The sequence below is a fragment of the Rhinoderma darwinii genome, chromosome 1, assembly GCF_050947455.1.
Source record: "Rhinoderma darwinii isolate aRhiDar2 chromosome 1, aRhiDar2.hap1, whole genome shotgun sequence".
Classification (NCBI taxonomy): Eukaryota; Metazoa; Chordata; class Amphibia; order Anura; family Rhinodermatidae; genus Rhinoderma; species Rhinoderma darwinii.
In genome coordinates, this window is record NC_134687.1 from 222,068,149 (window position 1) to 222,088,027 (window position 19,879).

General features: G+C 42.8%; 1 protein-coding gene across 4 annotated transcripts in view; it reads right to left on the bottom strand.

Annotated features, from left to right (window-relative positions):
- IDUA (alpha-L-iduronidase) overlaps positions 1-19,879 on the bottom strand; it is a 172,343-nt gene that overhangs the window by 23,756 nt on the left and 128,708 nt on the right. For all 4 annotated transcript variants that reach the window (XM_075849860.1, XM_075849859.1, XM_075849861.1 and 1 more), the window contains exons 5-7: positions 15,517-15,612; positions 12,973-13,175; positions 9,585-9,764 (exon numbers count right to left, since the gene is read on the bottom strand). In XM_075849860.1, coding sequence (XP_075705975.1) covers positions 9,585-9,764; positions 12,973-13,175; positions 15,517-15,612 — 479 coding nt within the window. The remainder of the gene's footprint in view (positions 1-9,584; positions 9,765-12,972; positions 13,176-15,516; positions 15,613-19,879) is intronic.

Consider the following 19,879-nt stretch of genomic DNA (forward strand, 5'->3'; position numbering starts at 1 on the left):
AAAAATTGCAAAATTTAGAGAACGTTTTGAAAAAATAGCATTTTTCAGAATTTAAATGCATCTGCTTGTAAAACAGACGGTTATGCCACCCAAAATAGTTACTAGTTCACATTTCCCATATGTCTACTTTAAATTTGCATAGTTTTTTGAACATTCTTTTATTTTTCTTGGACGTTACAAGGCTTAGAACATAAACAGCAATTTCTCATATTTTGAAGAAAATTTCAAAAGCCTTTTTTTTAAGGTACCTCTTCAGGCTTTGAGGGGCCTATGTATTAGAAACCCTCATAAAACACCTGACTTTAAAAACTAGACCCCTCAAAGTATTCAAAACAGCACTTAGAAAGTTTTTTAACCCTTCATGCATTTCACAGGAATTAAAGCAAAGTGGAGGTGAAATTTGCTAATTTCGTTTTTCTTGCTGAATTTCAATTTAATTCATTTTTTTTTCTGTAACAAAGAAGGTTTTACCAGAGAAACACTACTAAATATGTATTGATCAGATTCTGCAGTTTTTAGAAATGTCCCACATGTGGCTCTACTGCGCTCGTGGACTAAAACACAAGCCCTAGAAGCAAAGAAGCACCTAGTGCATTTTGAAGCCTTTTTTTTATTAGAATATATTTTAGGCAGCATGCCAGGTTTGAAAAGGTGTTGAGGTGCCAAAACAGTAGGAATCCCCCATTAGTAACCCCATTTTGGAAACTACACCCCTCAAGGAATTCAAATATGGTTGTTGTTACAATTTTGACCGCACAGTTTTTTCACAGCACCTAAAAATTTCTTATTTTCACAGGGAAAAAATACCCTATTTTGTTGCCCAATTTCTCCTGAGTGCAGCAATACCCCATTTGTGGCGATAAACTGCCGTTTGGGCCCATGGGAGGCCTCAGAAGGGAAGGAGCGCTGTGTGTTCTTTGGAGTGCAGATTTTGCTGGTTTGGTTTTCGGGTGCCATGTCGCATTTGCAGAGCCCCAGAGGTATCAAAGCAATGGAAACCCACCAGAAGTGACCCCATTTTGGAAACTACACCCCTCAAGGAATTCATTTATGGGTAATGTGATGATTTAGACCCCATAGTTTCTTCACAGAACTTATTTGAATTGGTCTGGGAATTAAAAAAATATATATTTTTTCCAATAATATGTTGTTTTAGCTCAAAAATTCTTATTTTCACAAGAAATAAAATACTCCATTTTGTTGCCCAATTTGTCCTGAGTGCGGCATTACCCCATTTGTGGTGATAAACTGCCGTTTGGGCCCATGGGAAGGCTCAGAAGGAAAGGACCACCATTTGGCCTACTGGGGATTTTCTGGTGTGAAGTCATGTATGCAGAAGCCCCTGAGGTACCAGTACAGTTGAAACCCGCAAGAAGTGACCCCGTTTTAAAAACTACACCCTTAAGGCATTCATCTAGAGGTGTAGTGAGCATTTTGACCGGAGACATACACCCCATAAACTGTAATGTGGGTTCTCCGGGGTACGGCAATACCCTACATGTGGCTGTTGTCAGCTGCCTGGGCACACAGCAGGGCCCAGAGGGGACAGACGAGGGGGGATAAGCTGTGCAGAGTACATCAGGGTAAGTAAAATTGGGGTAAATTATAAACCAAGGGATGTATGATAAATTTTAAAACACTCTTTCATACAGAGCTCTGGTTTTTCGGGACACGTGTCACATTGATATATTGTGTCCTCCCTTATCCCCCTCTTATAGCAGACTTTGCACCTCTTTTGAGTTTTTCCCTTCTTGCCAGTTTGGGGAACTTCTCCTGGAAAGTGTTGCCCTGGTATGATGCGTGTGGCCTCGCTTCCAGAAGTACTGGGTGCCCCCCCCCCCTTCTTGGTCCCTAAAGATTAGGTTCTTGATAATCACCTCTTGAAATTCCAGGAAAGTTCCCGTCTGGCCTGTACATCGACGTAGCACGTACACATTGTACAAAGCCATCGGTATGATGTGCACGGCCAGCTTGTTATACCACACCGCATGGCACTGTAGGGCTTCAGGACTTAATCTGACAAGTCCACCCCTCCCATGTACCTACTGTAGTCGAGGATGCAGTCTGGTTTGGGGGTCTTTGTACTGGTACCTCGTACTGGTACATGGGTACTGGTGTGGCTTCTCTCTTGTCCTTGTACTTGACACACAATATGTTGCTGCTAGAATGTGCCCTGCTCTCACCCCTTATTGTTTGCCCAAGCAGAGTCTTAGGGAGGCCTCTCAGATTTCTTCTAGCAGTGCCGCATGCCGCAGGACTGGAAGCGAGGCACTTGAAGAGTGGGACACTGGTATAAAAATTATCCAGGTAGAGTTGGTAACCCTGGTCCGGCAGTGGGTGCACCAAATCCCACACAATTTTTGCATTAACTCCCAGTAAGGGGGGGCATTCTGGGGGCTGAATACTGCTGTCCTTCCCTTCATATATCCTAAATCTGTAGGTATACCCTGATGCACTCTCGCACAGCTTATACATCTTCACGCCATACCTTGACCTCTTACCCGGAAGATACTCAAGGAATTGAACCCTCCCTTTAACCCTTTCAAGACCGAGCTCATTTTGGCCTTCAGGACAAAGGATTCTGAGATTTTTTTTCTCGTGAGATATTGTACTTTATATTAGTGTAAAAATTTGGTCAATAAATTCATTGCTTATTTGTGAAACCAAAATTTAGAGAAAATTTGCAAAAATTATGATTTTTCTAATTTTAAATGTATCTGCTTGTAAAACAGATAGTAATACCACACAAAATAGTTACTATTTCACATATTCCATATGTCTACTTTATATTTGCATCGTTTTTTGAACATTATTTTATTTTTCTAGGACGTTACAAGGCTTAGTACTTTACCAGCAATTTCTCACATTTTCAAGAAAATGTCAAAAGGCGATTTTTACAGGGACCAGTTCAGTTCTAAAGCGGCTTTGAGGGCCTTATGTACTAGATAGACCCCATGAATCACCCCATATTAAAAACTGCACCCCTCAAAGTATTCAAAACAGCATTAAGAAAGTTTCTTAACCCTTTAGGCGTTTCACAGGAATTAAAGCAATGGAGAGGGGAAATTGACACATTTTTTTTTTTTTGCTGCAATTCATTTGTAATAAAATTTTTTCTGTAACACAGAAGGTTTTACCAGAGAAACGCAACACAATATTTATTGCCCAGATTCTGCAGTTTTTAGAAATATCCCACATGTGGCCCTAGTGTGATAATGGACTGAAAAACCGGCCTCAGAATCAAAGGAGCACCTAGTGGATTTTGTGGCCTCCTTTTTTTAGAATATATTTTAGGCACCATGTCGGGTTTGAAGAGGTCTTGTAGTGCCAAAACAGAGGAAAGCCCCCAAAAGTGACACGGTTTTGGAAACTGCACCCCTCAAGGAATTTATCTAGGGGTATAGTTAGCATCTTGACCCCACAGGTCTTCTGCTATATTTATTGGAGTTTGCCTGTGAAAGTGAAAATCGACTTTTTTTCTGAAAAAATATAAAAATAAAAACAAATTGCAAGGAATATAGAATAAAAAGCACCCCAAAACTTGTAAAGCTACTTCTCCCGATTACAGCAATACCCCACATGTGGTACTAAACTGCTGCTTGGACCCACGGCAGAGCTCAGAAGGGAAGGAGCGCCATTTGGATTTTGAAGCGCAGATTTTGCTGGATTGGTTTTCAGTGCCATGTCGCGTTTGCAACGCCCTGGAGGGAGCAAAACGGTGGAAACCCCCCAAAAGTGACCCCATTTTGTAGACTACACCCCTCAAGGAAATTTTCTAGGGGTATAGTTAGCATTTTGACCCCACAGTTTTTTTGCTGAATTTAGTGGAATTAGGCCGTGAAAATGAAAATCTACTTTTTTCTGAAAAAACATAGAAATGTTTACATTTTACAATAAATAAAGGAGAAAAATCACCCCAAAATTTGTAAAGTAATTTGTCCTGATTACAGCAATATGCCATATGTGGTAATAAACTGCTGTTTGGACCCACTGCAAGACTCAGAAGGGAAGGAACAATATTTGGCTTTTGAAGCTCAAATTTAGCTGGAATGGTTTTCGGGTGTCATGTCGCATTTGCAAAGCCCCTGAGGTACCAAAACAGTGGAAACCTCCCAAAAGTCCCTTTAGGGGACTGGAACGAGCGATCATTAGGTCGCTGGTACAATACACTGCAGTACTAATGTATTGCAGTATAATATCATTTTTACAGGCTCCTGTAACAGCGCAATCGCTGTTCCTGACCATTAGTCCCGGGTGTCAGCTGTAATACACAGCGGACACCTGCAGAATATGGCGCGGGTGCAGCCCATGAGCCCACTCCATATATAACCCCCTGCACCACGACATGCTATTAAGTCGTGCTGCGCGAAGGCGTTAATGCGCAGCGGATGGTGCAAAGTGAAAATTACAATTTTCCACTGATATGCCATTTTAATGCACAATATGTTGTGCCCAGTTTGTGCCACTGAAGACAAATACCTCATACAATGTTGAGCGGGTTCTCCCGGATATAAAATATCATATATGTGGACATAAGCTGGTGTTTGGGCACGCTGTGGGGCTCAGAAGGGAGGGAGCGCCATTTGGCTTTTGGAGCGCAGAGTTTGCTTTGTAACTGTTCTGTTTGGGGTTTTGCTGGTATTTCAGTTTATGATGTGGGGGTATGTGTAAATTGGGCAGAGTACATCAGGACATAATAAGAGGGTATAATAATTCGGTAAATAAATAATAATCCGCAGATATGTGGCCAATGTCACACTGATAAATGGCGCCCGATCTTATCAGTTTTTGGACACTGCACAATTTCTGTCGCTATATTCTGAGAGCCAGAACTTTTTTTATTTTTTCTTCACCGGAGCCGTGCAAGGACTCATTTGTTGCGGGACAATCTGTAGTTTTCATTTGTACCATTTTAGGGTAAATGTGATTTTTTTATCACTTTTTATTAGATTTTTTGGCAAGCAAAGTGACAAAAAAACAAATTCTGACAATGTTTTTTGTCTTTTTTTTTTTTTACACTTTACACCGTGCGCTATAAATGAAATTTTACTTCATTATGCGGGTCGATACGATTACGGCGATACCAGATGTATATAGTTTTTTTTATGTTTTGTGGCATTTGCGCAATAAAATCTCTTTTCGATAAAATTATTTATTTTTTGTGTCACCATATTCTGAGAGCCATAACTTTTTTATTTTTCAGTCAAAAAAAGCGGTGTAAGGACTTGTTTTTTGCGGGACGGGTTGTCGTTTTTATTGGTACTATTTTAGGGTACATGCGACATTTTGATCACTTTTTATTCTATATTTTTGGAGGGTTGATGACCAAAAAAAGAGTGATTCTGACATTGTTATTTAATTATTTTTTTGCGCTGTTCACTGTGCGGGAAAAATAATATTATAGTTTTAGAGTTTGGGTCGTTACGAACGCGGTCATACCAATTATGTGTACTTTTTTTTAACATTTTCATTTTTTTCCTACAATAAAAGGCTTATTATAGGAAAAAAATTAATTTTTTGTTTTTGTAACTTTTATAACTTGTTTTTACACTTTTATAAAACATGTTTATTACTTTATTTTTTACTTTTTACTTGAAGACTGGCAGCACTGATCACGGCTATAATACATTACACTACCTAGGTAGTGTAACGTATTATAAACTGTCAGTGTGACGCTGAGAGTCACACTGACAGGAAGCTTATGAGGACCGGCCTCCGGCTGGTTCTCATAGGCTGCTGTGCATGGCAGACCCGGAGGCCGTTGTATGGCCTCCGGTTCTGCCTTATAACCGACTGCAGCACCCGCAATCGGTCCCCGGGAAAGTTTGTTGTAGCAACAAACTTTACAGTTTGTTGTAGTAACAAACTTTCTAGTTCGTTGCTACAACAAACTTTCCCTGCGATCACATGACCGGGACCTGAACCAATTAGGTCCCGGTCATGTCTCCGGGACAAGAGGCAAGGGTTAACAGCGCGATCCGGGTGTCAGCGCTACTCTGAGACACCCGGATCGCGCTTTTAACACCCACCGTGAATTCACGTCGGCGCTGCACAGAGCCCAGCAAGCGCCGACGTGAATTTACTGTGGGCGGTCGGGAAGCTATTAAAATGTACCAAGGACTCATCAATAGAAATACACTTCTCGGGGGTGTATGCTTGGGAAAACCGGGCACTGAAATGGTCTAATAGGGGTCTCCGTTTATACAAACGGTCAAAACAGGGGTCATCTCGGGGTGGGCACGGCTCATTATCAGTATAATGTAAGAAGCGAAGTATTGCCTCATTTATTTATTTTTTTAGGTTACAGTTCAGTTCTAAAGTTGCTTTAAGGGGCCTATATATTAGACACACCCATCAAACACCCCATTTTAGAAACTAGACCCCTCAAAGTATTAACAACAGCATTTAGAACGTTTATGAACCCTTTAGGTGTTTCACAGAAATTTAGAGCAAAGTAGAGGTGAAATTTACATTTTTTTTTTGTCAGAAAATCCTCTTTATACCATTTTTTTTATAGCACAAAAGGTTTTATCAGAGAAACGCAACTTAATACGTATTGCCCAGATTCTGCAGTTTTGAGAAATATCCCACATGTGGCCCTAGTGCGGTAATGGACTGAAGCACCGGCCTCCAAAGCAAAGGAGCACCTAGTGGATTTTGAGGCCTCTTTTTTATTAGGCACCATGTCCAGTTTGAAGAGGTCTTGTGGTGCCAAAACAGTGGAAACCCCCCAAAAGTGACCCCATTTTAGAAACTAGACCCCTTGAGGAATTCATTGTAGTTTTCTTGGGGTGCATGCGGCTTTTTGATCAGTTTTTGTTCTATTTTTAGGTGGCGTGGTGACTAAAAAACAGCAATTCTACTATTGTTTTTTTATTCTATTTTTCTTACAGCGTTCACCGTGCGCTATAAATGACATATTCACTTTATTCTGCGGGGCGATACGATTACGGCGATACCAGATGTTTATAGTTTTTTTATGTCTTATGGTGTTTGCACAATAAAATAAGTTTTGTAAAAAATTATTAACTTTTTGTTTTACCATATTCTAAGGGCTTATTCAGACGAACGTTGCGTTTTTGCGCGCGCAAAAAACGCGGCGTTTTGCGCGCGCAAAAAACACTTGACAGCTCCGTGTGTCATCCGTGTATGATGCGCGGCTGCGTGATTTTCGCGCAGCCGCCATCATAGAGATGAGTCTAGTCGACGTCAGTCACTGTCCAGGGTGCTGAAAGAGTTAACTGATCGGCAGTTAACTCTTTCAGCACCCTCGACAGTGAATGCCGATCACAATATCGAGAAACCTGTTAAAAAAAAAGAAAAAGTTCGTACTTACCGAGAACTTCCCTCCGGCTGTTGCCTTGGTGACGCGTCCTTGGTGACGCGCCTCTCGACATCGGGCCCCATCTTCCTGGATGACGCAGCAGTCCATGTGACCGCTGCAGCCTGTGCTTGGCCTGTGATTGGCTGGAGCTGTCACTTGGACTGAATTGTCATCCCAGGAGGTCAGACTGGAGGAAGAAGCAGGGAGTTATCGGTAAGTCAGAACTTTTTTTTACACGTTCATGTATATTGGGATCGGAAGTCACTGTCCAGGGTGCTGAAACAGTTTAACTCTTTCAGCACCCTGGACAGTGACTATCTCCTGACGTCGCGTACCGGAAATTTTTTTGCCGCGTTCGGCCAAAACGAGTTCGGCCGAACCCGGTGAAGTTTGGTTCGGTTGTCCGGGTTTGCTCATCTCAAAGACACCCCATTTGGATGTTTGTAAACAGAAAAGCACGTGGTGCTTTTCTGTTTACATTCATCCTTGTGACAGCTGGTGCGCGAAACAGGCAGTTCGCACGGAAGTGCTTCCGTGCGACCTGCGTGGTTTTCACGCACCCATTGACTTCAATGGGTGCGTGATGCGCGAAATACGCGGAGATATTGACCATGTCGCGCTTTTTGCGAAGCGGACAAACGCTGCGCAAAAAGCACGGACTGTCTGTACTGCCCCATAGACTTGTATTGGTTTGTGCGTGGCGCGTGAAAACCACGCGGCCCGCACGGACCCAATACACGTTCGTGTGAATCCACCCTAAGAGCCAGAACTTTTTTATTTTTCCATCAATAAAGCCGTGCGAGGACTTATTTTTTGCGTAACGAACTGTAGTTTCGATCAGTACCATTTTTAGGTACATGCGACTTTTTGATCTCTTTTTATTCCATTTTTTGGGACGTGAAGTGACCAAACAATTGTGATTCTGGTACGGTTTATTATTATTTTCTTTTACGGCGTTCACCGTGCGGGATAAATAACGAAATAATTTTGTAGTTCAGGCCGTTACAGACACGGCGATACCAATTATGTATAGTTTATTTGTTTGTTTATTTATTTTTTTAATAATAAAGGACTGATAAGGTAAAAAGGAAGATTTTTACTTTTAATACTTTTAAAACTTTTATTTTCTTATTTTTACACATCTTTTTTTTACTCTTTTTTTACTTTATTACATTGTCCCACTAGGGGACTTGAGGGCAGGAGGCCCTGATCGTTATTCTAATACACTGCACTACATGCGATCTCTATTGAACGCTGCTTTTAAGGGGTTAATCAGCGGGGACACAGTGATCGGACCCCGTTGTAGGAGCTGCGGCAGCTGCTGTACGAGACAGCAGCTGTCACAGCTCCTGTATGTGTTGGGAGGACGGCCGAAACGGCCATTACTCCCGAGACGTACTATTAGGTCATGGAGCGCGAACGACACAGCTACCATGACCTAATAGTACGTCCAGGAGCCGGGAAGGGGTTAAGAAATTGCATCACCTCGAGTGTACTGAAACCACCAATATTGTGTACCTCATTTGAGCATTCTAACCACTAAGCATATTGTGCCTCTTAAAGACTTGCAGTTGTATTCAGTAAAGTTAATTGGGTTGTCCAGACCTAAGATCTTAATGGCCTAACCTCATTATAGTCCATCACTATGTGATCGATCAGGGTCCGACTCCTGGCAGCCCCGCCGATCAGTTGTTTTAAAGGGGTCACAGAGCTACTTTCCCTTCATTTCCTTAACTGTTCGTACTGTGAATCGGCGACACACTCGTAGCAGCGGTTCACTGTATTACAGTCTTCTCCCAATTTACTTAAATGGGAGAAGGCGGCAATAGTGCGAACCGCCGCTACAAGTTTGACAGTGATTCACAGTACAAGTAGTAAAGGAAATGAAGGAAAAGCAGCGCCCGTACGAGCTTCAAAACAGCAAACCTTCAAAACAGCTGGTCGGCGGAGACCCCAACCGATTACATATTGATGGGCTATCCTGAGGATAGGCCATCAATTTCTTAGGACTGGACAACCACTTGAAACTATTTAAATTTTATGTGGTCTGCGATTGTTTTCTTTTAAAAGACAAACCAGTTCCATGTTACATAAGCCTACTACTATAGACAATACTGTAAGAGATAAGCATGGCAGAGGTGGCTGACTGCTGCAGAGAGAAGTATCTTACAGTGGAGATAAATGAAAACCAGAAGAAGGGTTATTTAAACAATTTGCTAACATATGGTTGCCTGCAGTAAATATATGGTCTCTGACGTACCTTTATTACCATGGCTGCATAAGTAACATCGCCTCTCCAAGACTGCGGTGTGGACCATCCTACTAGAGGGTCGGCCTCATCATTGTATATCGCAACAGGTTTAAACTGTGGAAACCGTTGTTGAATTTCACGAACCGTGCCGATTACTTGCTCCAAAATTCGGAAAGAACTTCCTCCACCCTACAAACACAAAAAATATTTTTATTGATAATGCAGTCATAGATGTTCCACAAGAGGGCAGTCAAATAAAGGAATAGAACTGGGTGGCTCTACAGTCTCAGCAGTTTAAAGGCAGAGAAGTTATGAGAAACACATCACGCAACGCATACAAATAGAATTTCAATAAAAAATATATTCTTACTGCTCATGTGATCGAATTGTAAGAGTAAATCACATAAAAAACACAAAAATTAATGCAATGATTAGCAGTTAATGAGATTTTAGAAAGTTCAAACATATATATATATATATATATACACACATACATATATACATGTATATATACACACACACACACGTATGTATATATATATATATATATATATATATATATGCACACACACACACACATATATATATATATATACACACACACACACACACATATATATATATATATATATATATATATATATGCACACACACAAATATATATATACACACACACAGACACACATATATATATATATATATATATATATATATATATATATATATATATATATATATACACACACACACACTACCGTTCAAAAGTTTGGGGTCACCCAGACAATTTTGTGTTTTCCATGAAAACTCACACTTATATTTATCAAATGAGTTGCAAAATGACTAGAAAATATAGTCAAGACATTGACAAGGTTAGAAATAATGATTTTTATTTGAAATAATAATTTTCTCCTTCAAAGTTTGCTTTCGGCAAAGAATGCTCCATTTGCCGCAATTACAGCATTGCAGACCTTTGGCATTCTAGCTGTTAATTTGCTGAGGTAATCGGGAGAAATTTCACCCCATGCTTCCAGAAGCCCCTCCCACAAGTTGGATTGGCTTGATGGGCACTTCTTGCGTACCATACGGTCAAGCTGCTCCCACAACAGCTCTATGGGGTTGAGATCTGGTGACTGTGCTGGCCACTCCATTACAGATAGAATACCAGCTGCCTGCTTCTTCTCTAAATAGTTCTTGCATAATTTGGAGGTGTGCTTTGGGTCATTGTCCTGTTGTAGGATGAAATTGGCTCCAATCAAGTGCTGTTCACAGGGTATGGCATGGCGTTGCAAAATGGAGTGATAGCCTTCCTTATTCAAAATCCCTTTTACCTTGTACAAATCTCCCACTTTACCAGCACCAAAGCAACCCCAGACCATCACATTACCTCCACCATGCTTGACAGATGACGTCAGGCACTCTTCCAGCATCTTTTCAGTTCTTCTGCGTCTCACAAATGTTCTTCTGTGTGATCCAAACACCTCAAACTTCGATTCGTCTGTCCATAACACTTTTTTCCAATCTTCCTCTGTCCAATGTCTGTGTGCTTTTGCCCATATTAATCTTTTCCTTTTATTAGCCAGTCTCAGATATGGCTTTTTCTTTGCCACTCTGCCCTGAAGGCCAGCATCCCGGAGTCGCCTCTTCACTGTAGACGTTGACACTGGCGTTTTGCGGGTACTATTTAATGAAGCTGCCAGTTGAGGAACTGTGAGGCGTCTATTTCTCAAACTAGAGACTCTAATGTACTTGTCTTGTTGCTCAGTTGTGCAGCGGGACCTCCCACTTCTCCTTCTACTCTGGTTAGAGCCTGTTTGTGCTGTCCTCTGAAGGGAGTAGTACACACAGTTGTAGGAAATCTTCAGTTTCTTGGCAATTTCTGGCATGGAATAGCCTTCATTTCTAAGAACAAGAATAGACTGTCGAGTTTCACATGAAAGCTCTCTTTTTCTAGCCATTGTGAGAGTTTAATCGAACCCACAAATGTAATGCTCCAGATTCTCAACTAGCTCAAAGGAAGGTCAGTTTTATAGCTCCTCTAAACAGCAAAACGGTTTACAGCAGTGCTAACATAATTGCACAATGGTTTTCAAGTGTTTTCTAATCATCCATTAGCCTTCTAACACAGTTAGCAAACACAATGTAGCATTAGAACACTGGAGTAATGGTTTCTGGAAATGGGCCTCTATATAGCTATGTAGATATTGCATTAAAAACCAGATGTTTGCAGCTAGAATAGTCATTTAGCACATTAACAATGTATAGAGTGTATTTCTGATTAATTTAATATTATCTTGAAAAAAACTGTGCTTTTCTTGCAAAAATAAGGACATTTCTAAGTGACCCTAAACTTTTGAACGGTAGTGTATATATATATATATATATATATATATATATATGTCTGATGCCCCAAAGGAAGCCAGAGGGGCGAATGTATATGTGTGTGTGTGTATATATATATATATTTATTTGAGTGCTGCTTCACGTTCTCTTTTTTGGATATCTAACACATAAGGAGAGGTCACTGCTTTATTTTTGAAGCTTTGCACCAGCCTAGTCAGGCATTTGTTCACAGTGCTGCTCCAATCCTCTGCTTTTTTACATACATATATATATATATATATATATATATATATATATATACACGGAGAAATGGATCCAGCAGCACCGGTATAGTGTGGGTGCAAGCCCTAGGGAGTAGACCAAGATCCCAATTCCATACAATGCAAAAAATAGGCAGCACTCCGTTGTATTTCAGGTGAAAAAAAGTGGGTACTTTATTGTCCCATGTAAGTGCAACCTTTCAGCTCCTTCCTCTGGAGCCTTTCTCTAAGGGTCAGGTGTGATAGCCCTTTAAAAAGGCTGAGAGAGAGTGTGACTGAACTGCAGCCTTTTTAAAGGGCTATCACACCTGACCCCTGATTAATAGCTAGACAACCCAAGACCAGGACTGTGTGGATGGAGTGGGGACCCACCCATCTTTCCCCACTCCAACAACCAGGCCCTTTTCCAGGTTTTAGACAAAACCTATTGCAGAGGGAGAACCACATTCTCTGCTGAATTTATTACCTGGTTGTTTTCAGAATGTGATTCAGTCAACAGCTGCAACATTTCCGTTCTGCTATAGGACCTTTTTCAAGCATGCTGTGGGATTTCTTTCATTTATATTTTTATATATTAATGTACATATACATGTACATATACACACATCATATATTGCACCAATAAAACATTGAGGACAAACATGAAAATTCTATACATAACCAGATTTCATATATCTAGTACAATAACAATTTTCCTGTGACTAGTAATTGCACCTGCAGTAATAAAGCACATAATTACAGCAGCAAAAACAAAACAATATCCACATTTTAGGAATTTTTACCCCCATACTACAAACCTTTTTATGCAGAGCAATGTAGTTCAGTCTTACTCCCTTTTCTCCAGTAAAAATATTGGTACCATTGTAGCAATGACTCAGTAGACCCCAACAGATAGGTGACCTTGGTGGTGAGCGGCACGAATCTCCTGGGCCACCAAACCTTAACTGTCGACTTGCTTGTTTTAGTCCTTCAGAGCAAGCATCGTAGTAGTTCTGAAAGCCTGCATAATTGAATATTTTTGTGGCGGTTACTGTCAGAAATTGGCATGGCACAAAAAGTGGCACCGTGACACCATCGGCTTTCAACTTCCTGTGTGCACTAATAAAGATATGTTGGTTTTAATGGCACAAGGCCCACTAAGAGAATAAGAGTCTTATATCTCTACAGACCGCTGTTCCTTTTGATTTTCTATGCTTAAAAGCATACATCTTTATATTGTAAACTCATATGGGCAGGGATATTTTTCCTATTGTATCTTGTAAGTTCCATTTTGGACACGAATTAGCACTCTATTTTTGTTTACATTTGTTCTTGTATTGGGTTTATACTTCTTTTGTACTTTATAGTGAAAAAAAATAATCAATAGCGCAGTCGACTACGATATGGATTCCGCCCAAAAATGGAAACCTTACTGAACGGAGACAAACCAAAACTATTAGCAACGGAAGCGTTACCATTGAAATCAATGGTAATGCAAACGAAAAGCTATGGTTTCCGTTTATGGGTTCCCCTGACGGAAAGGTCTGACGGAAGATTTTAACGAAGCCTTAGACACGGATTTATCTTATCCGTCAAAGCTCAGACAAAAAATGGAACCAATACCACCAGTGTGAACAGAGGCTGCAACACTCTGTTCACACTGGTGGTATGGGTTCTATTTTTTTGTCTGAGCCTTGAAGGATATGATGAGTCCATTATGTTTTGAAACAGTTCCATTGACATATATTAGCTCAATTAGGTTAAAGGTTCATTTTTTTTTGTACAGGGTAGAATAGAGCTGCATTGTACAGTATTCTGGCCATCTAAAAGGATTAGAGTAACCTGATGGAACTAATTGAAGTATGAACATAGCCTAAAACATCTACAGCTATCAGTGGAGTACCTCCAATATAGGCAGACCACTCAGTCACTATGGGGTCCATCAGACCACACCCCCATTAATTGTATAAGAATGTGAGATGCGAACATCGGAGCTACAGCAGAAAACTAACACCTGCGCCCACCCAGCCCTGTAGTATGGAGTATGCGATTGGCTGCTGCAGCTGTCGATCAGCTCACAGTGCCACAGTGGTATGTCCCGGTTTCAACTATATCTGCGTCCTCAGTATGCGGATACAGTTGAATCCAATGCTGAAGCAGGGTACCGTCAGCTCCCTGCTCCAGCATTCAACTATGGAGTATTAGGGCAGAGCAGCGCAAGCTCTCTGGCCAGGGACTCCTGTCATGGAAAAGCCCTTGACGTCAATGTCCATATATAGACTGTGACATCAGTGGCTCCTCCAGGACCAAAATCCCCAGGCCAAGGCTCTGGCTGGGGATTCCCCTCCTGGAGAATCCCCTGGTGTCACTGTATATATATGGACAGTGATGTCAGGTGCTCTACCTGAAGTGGAATCCCCGTCCAAAGCGTTGACGCTCTGGCCGGGGATTCCCCTCCTTGAGAAGCCCCTGGCACCACTATCCATACATGGACAGTGACGTCAGGGGCTCCTCCTGGAACGGAATCCCCGGCCAAACCAAAACCGATGCTCCGGCTGGGAATTCCGCTCCTGGAGGGAGCCGCAATAGAGCTACAGGGGGTATTAGCGCTATCTACAGGTAGGGTGGTGGGATCTTCAAGGGGGTGTGGCACTATCTGCATGGGCACTGTGGCACTATACTGGCACCATCTACATGGGCACTGTGGCACTATGTTGGCACAGGGTCCATCTATGTGGGCACTATCTACAGTGAGCACTGTGGCACGATCTATAAGGTATTGAGGCACTATGGAGCATTATACTGTATGGGGGCATCTGTGTGGGCATTATACTGTATGGAAGCAGGTATGGGGGCATTATGCTGTATGGAGGCAGCTATGGGGGCATTATGCTCTATGGGGCAGCAATGGGGCATTATACTGTATGGGGGAATTTGTGTGGGCATTATACTGTATGGAGGCATTACTGTGCGAGGGCAGCTATTTGGCATTATACTGTGTGGGGGCAGCTATAGTGGCATTATACTGAGTGGGGGTTCAATGGGGGCTTTGTACTGTGGGTAGGCAGCATGATACTGTGTGGGCTGTAGCGGGTGTGTATGGGCGGGGATTGGACGGGATTAGATGCGTGGCTTAAAAGGAAAAAAATTGCGGTGCCTCATTGGTTGTCACTCTTTGCGATACTTGAAAGTTGGGAGGTATGGCACTTAACAGGTTTTCTGTAGCAGGTCCATAGATACAGTAGTGGCCCATTCTGCTAATTGTGAACCGGGCCCTAAAAATCCTAATGTTCCTAAAAATTAAATTGTCAAGTAAGGTCTAAAAATTTACCAATATGCACATTTGATCATGGATAGAATACCTGTTACTGTGATGGAGACATTGTCAAAATCATGATTATCTGGTTCATTCCAAGTTTCAAAGTTCCATGTTGAGACTTGTGCTAAACCATACTTTTCTGTAAAGGAGAAGAAAATAATGTAATAGTAAAACACATGGGGCTGCATTAATCATACAGTATGAACCTCCGTGACTTGGAAGATCCTGCTCCCGCTAAGAAACGAGGCCGCTATCCAGAGCTTTAAACACTGGACATTTTTGTACCCTGAATGCAAATGACGTAATTTTTGCCACTGCACTAATGCAGAGCAGAATTAGAGTTTTAATGGTCGGGATCAGAAGTTTTCTGATGCAAGTTATTATAGCCAGAGGGGTGGCTGTGATTGAAAACTGCAGTGCCTTCTTGATTATGGCACTGCATATTTAGAGTGTATTCACAAAGGCTGGTTTTGTAACTTGTTTTGCCATGATTATCTCGAAATTACAGCAAAAAAGCGATTTAGCGCAACTGCGTTGTTTTTCTTTTGCTGCGATTTTGCAGTAATTGTGGTTAAAAATGCCACAAAACCTGCCTGTGTGAATACACCCTTCCAGACAGTGCTGTAAATGTACGTCACGTGGGGGTGTGGCTCAACAATTTCTTGTTAATGTGGCTCCAAGGCCACAATGCAAAATCTGTAACAGGGCCCCTCACCTATCATGTGTCATTTGTAATACTGGTGTCTTTATACTGAACTTGGGCACCCATCCTAAAAGAAAAACCCTAGAGCTACGCCCCTGATCCAGCTCACAGGTTATAACGAAACTTTAAAGATGAGTAGATTTCTCGAATCTCCATTGTTAGAGCAGTAGTGTGGCTGTGTATCACAGGTAACCAGTAAGTACTAAACATATTACACATACTCTATTGCATTTTAATACAAGTGCGTACAGGACCAAGATCATTGACTCCCTGCGTATTCTTACTCAAGTAGTGGGTCAAATCTGTCTTCACTGACATAAATAGTAGATGTATTCATCCAAATCTTAATTGAAGGGGGGCATGGCCTGACCGGAGAGGTGAGCGGTTGCACGTAGTGAGAGCTCCTGTATTACATTTTTCATTATCCTGATTCTAAGCCCTAGAATACTTTGTGCAGACTTGGGCCTTGGTTGTTAGACCTCATAGTCTTACCTGGCATCCTGTGAATGGGTGATACAAAGAACACAGCCACAAAAAGGATAATCACCGCAGGGGCATAGCTAGGGGGGGGGGCAGGCGGTAGGTAAAGGGGGCGCCGCAGAGCAGCTGGTCACTGCTGTTCGCCGCTGATAGGCGCCCTGTATGTTGGGCACCTACAGCAGCGATCAGCGTTTGGAAGAGCCAGGAGTTCATGCAGCGGCGTTCTGACTGAGGTCTGTGATGGCCCGGGAGTGGAACAGTCCAGTCACCTGACCTCACGCCAGTGACATGAGGTCAGATGACTCAGATCAGGTGACTGGACTGGTCCACTCTCGGGCTGTCACCGATCCTAGTCAGAAGGAACTCCGCCACTGCCTGCACCGCATGACCTCCTCAGCTCCTCTATTGAGTCACGTCAGGCAGAGCGGAGAGTGGTACTGCTCTCCACTCTGTTTACAGTGTGGCGCTAAGTGCAAAGGGGGAGTGTGGCACTATTTAGAAGGGGAGGGGGGGAGTGTGGCACTATTTACAAGGGGGTGGGAGGGTGGCGCTATTTACAAGTGGGGGGGGGTGTGGTGCTATTTACAAGGGGGCAGCGGGCTGTATATGGCACTATCTACAAGGGGGGAGGGTTCGCTATCTACAAGGGGGCAGCGGCCTGTTTGAGCCACTATCTACAAGGGGGGGCAGTGTGGCGCTCTTTACAAGGGGGGGCAGTGTGGCGCCATCTACAAGGGGGGGCAGTGTGGCGCCATCTACAAGGGGGGGCTGTGTGGCGCCATCTACAAGGGGGGGCTGTGTGGCGCCATCTACAAGGGGGGGCTGTGTGGCGCCATCTACAAGGGGGGGCTGTGTGGCACCATCTACAAGGGGGGCTGTGTGGCACCATCTACAAGGGGGGCTGTGTGGCACCATCTACAAGGGGGGCTGTGTGAGACCATCTACAAGGGGGGCTGTGTGGCGCCATCTACAAGGGGGGCTGTGTGGCGCCATCTACAAGGGGGGCTGTGTGGCACCATCTACAAGGGGGGCTGTGTGGCACCATCTACAAGGGGGGCTGTGTGGCACCATCTACAAGGGGGGCTGTGTGGCACCATCTACAAGGGGGCTGCGTGGCACCATCTACAAGGGGAGCTGTGTGGCGCCATCTACAAGAGGGGGCTGTGTGGCGCCATCTACAAGGGGGGCTGTGTGTGGCACTATCTACAAGGGGGGCTGTGTGTGGGACTATCTACAAGTGGGGCTGTGTGTGGCACTATCTACAAGTGGGGCTGTGTGTGGCACTATCTACAAGGGTGGGCTGTGTGGCACTATCTACAAGGGGGCTGTGTGTGGAGCTATCTACAAGGGGGCTGTGTGTGGAGCCATCTACAAGGGGGCTGTGTGTGGAGCCATCTACAAGGGGGCTGTGTGTGGAGCCATCTACAAGGGGGCTGTGTGTGGAGCCATCTACAAGGGGGCTGTGTGTGGAGCCATCTACAAGGGGGCTGTGTGTGGCTATCTACAACGGGGCTGTGTGTCGCCTCTTTAATTTATTTTCTTTTAATTTATTGTTATGGTAACTCCCTTATATAACTATATCGCTTGTGAAATGTAGAAATGGTTTTATGCTCGAGTTACATTAAAAAAAAAATCACACCTCATTGATTGGTAGAGAAAGCAAACATGGCGAGGGGGAAGGAGATGTCGGGAAATAAGTGCAGGAGAACCCGGGTGCAGGATAACCTAGCTACGCCTCTGATCAGTGCTCCGAGGAGAAAGACCCTCATGCTGGCGCGGACACTCCGCTGGCAACAACATGCTCTGGCAGAGCCGCTGCCTGGAATAAAAGTGTGTCCTCAAAGCTCGCACATGGCATGCTTTCAGTCCAGCACTAAAACCACCAGGGACTGGTTATTGACTGCAGGCAGATATGAGGAAAAATACTCTGATATAGAGGGTGAGAGAGGCACGTGTGCGGTGTGCTGCAAAGCACTAGGTCTAAGAGAAACATGTAGGAATCTGGTGGTCAGTCTCCTTTTTCTGACAAACCAGAGCCCCCTCTCAAGGATGTAGTTTATGCAGTCACCAAGAGAAATACTGCACTATCTTCCCTGCACTTACAAATGGGGGCTATAAAAGAGGACAAAGCTTCTTTATGCCTCGAAATACAAACATGTGGGGTCCCTGAGAGGGCACTAACTCATTGGGGTACTTTGAGACATGGCTCGCTAACGTATTTGGGAAAAAGTCACGAAGGCCGCTATTTGCTGTAGAAAGAGACCATAGGGTCCCGACCGGACCTCAAGCACCTGGTGCACCACCCAGATCCATATTGGTCAAATTGCTTCACTTTAAGGACAGAGACAATATTTTGCGCAAGGCCCGCGATTTTTAAAGAGATTATGGTGGAAGGTAGCAGAGTGGCTTTGTATCCAGATTTCTCAGCCGAAATACAAAAGAAAAGAGCATATCCCCTATGCTATGCTGTACTTGGCAAAACTGCGCTTCGCTGTACTTCGTGAAACACTTTTTTTTAATCCTTGAGGTAGCTCGATCATAATGAGCAAAGGCTGAATGAAAGAGACATATAGAGAAAGTGTACTGAGACGTTGTTCCTATGATGCCAACAAGTCCGATATGCTATTTCACTATCTGCTGTGTGCACGACTTACACACACACCAATGCCTTTTTAACGGCTTTGCATACCTCAACTATTTTTACCATGTTTTTTCATGACATATGAGGCTTGGAATAAGTAGCCTTATTTGTTAAATCAACAAAATATTTTTTACGTTAAAAACATACAAATTATGTAAAATGTTAAAAAAATGAAAATATATACTATTGTACATACATATAATTAATATATGCTTGTCTATTTCTTCTGATTATAGGGACCACATGTTTATATAGTTTTCACAAAAAAAAAAAAAAAGTATGCTCCCTTAGTGACTTTGCATTTGACCAGTGGTGTTAAAACATCAGAATATGTTTTAAAAAAAAATCCACCAACGAGGAAAATAGACATCCCAGGACATACAATAAGGTATATATATTGGAAAGTAAGCGTGTTTTGGTTATTTTCAATTTTTGTTGGAAGATGTTGGAAAAAAATAAATATAAATTTATTTGGTGTTGTTTCAACTGTACTTTTTTTTGTACAGGCTATATGCTGGCAGGTGATGTATCACTTTATCAATATGGCTAGGTGATATGTGCTCACCACTACTGGTAGCGTAA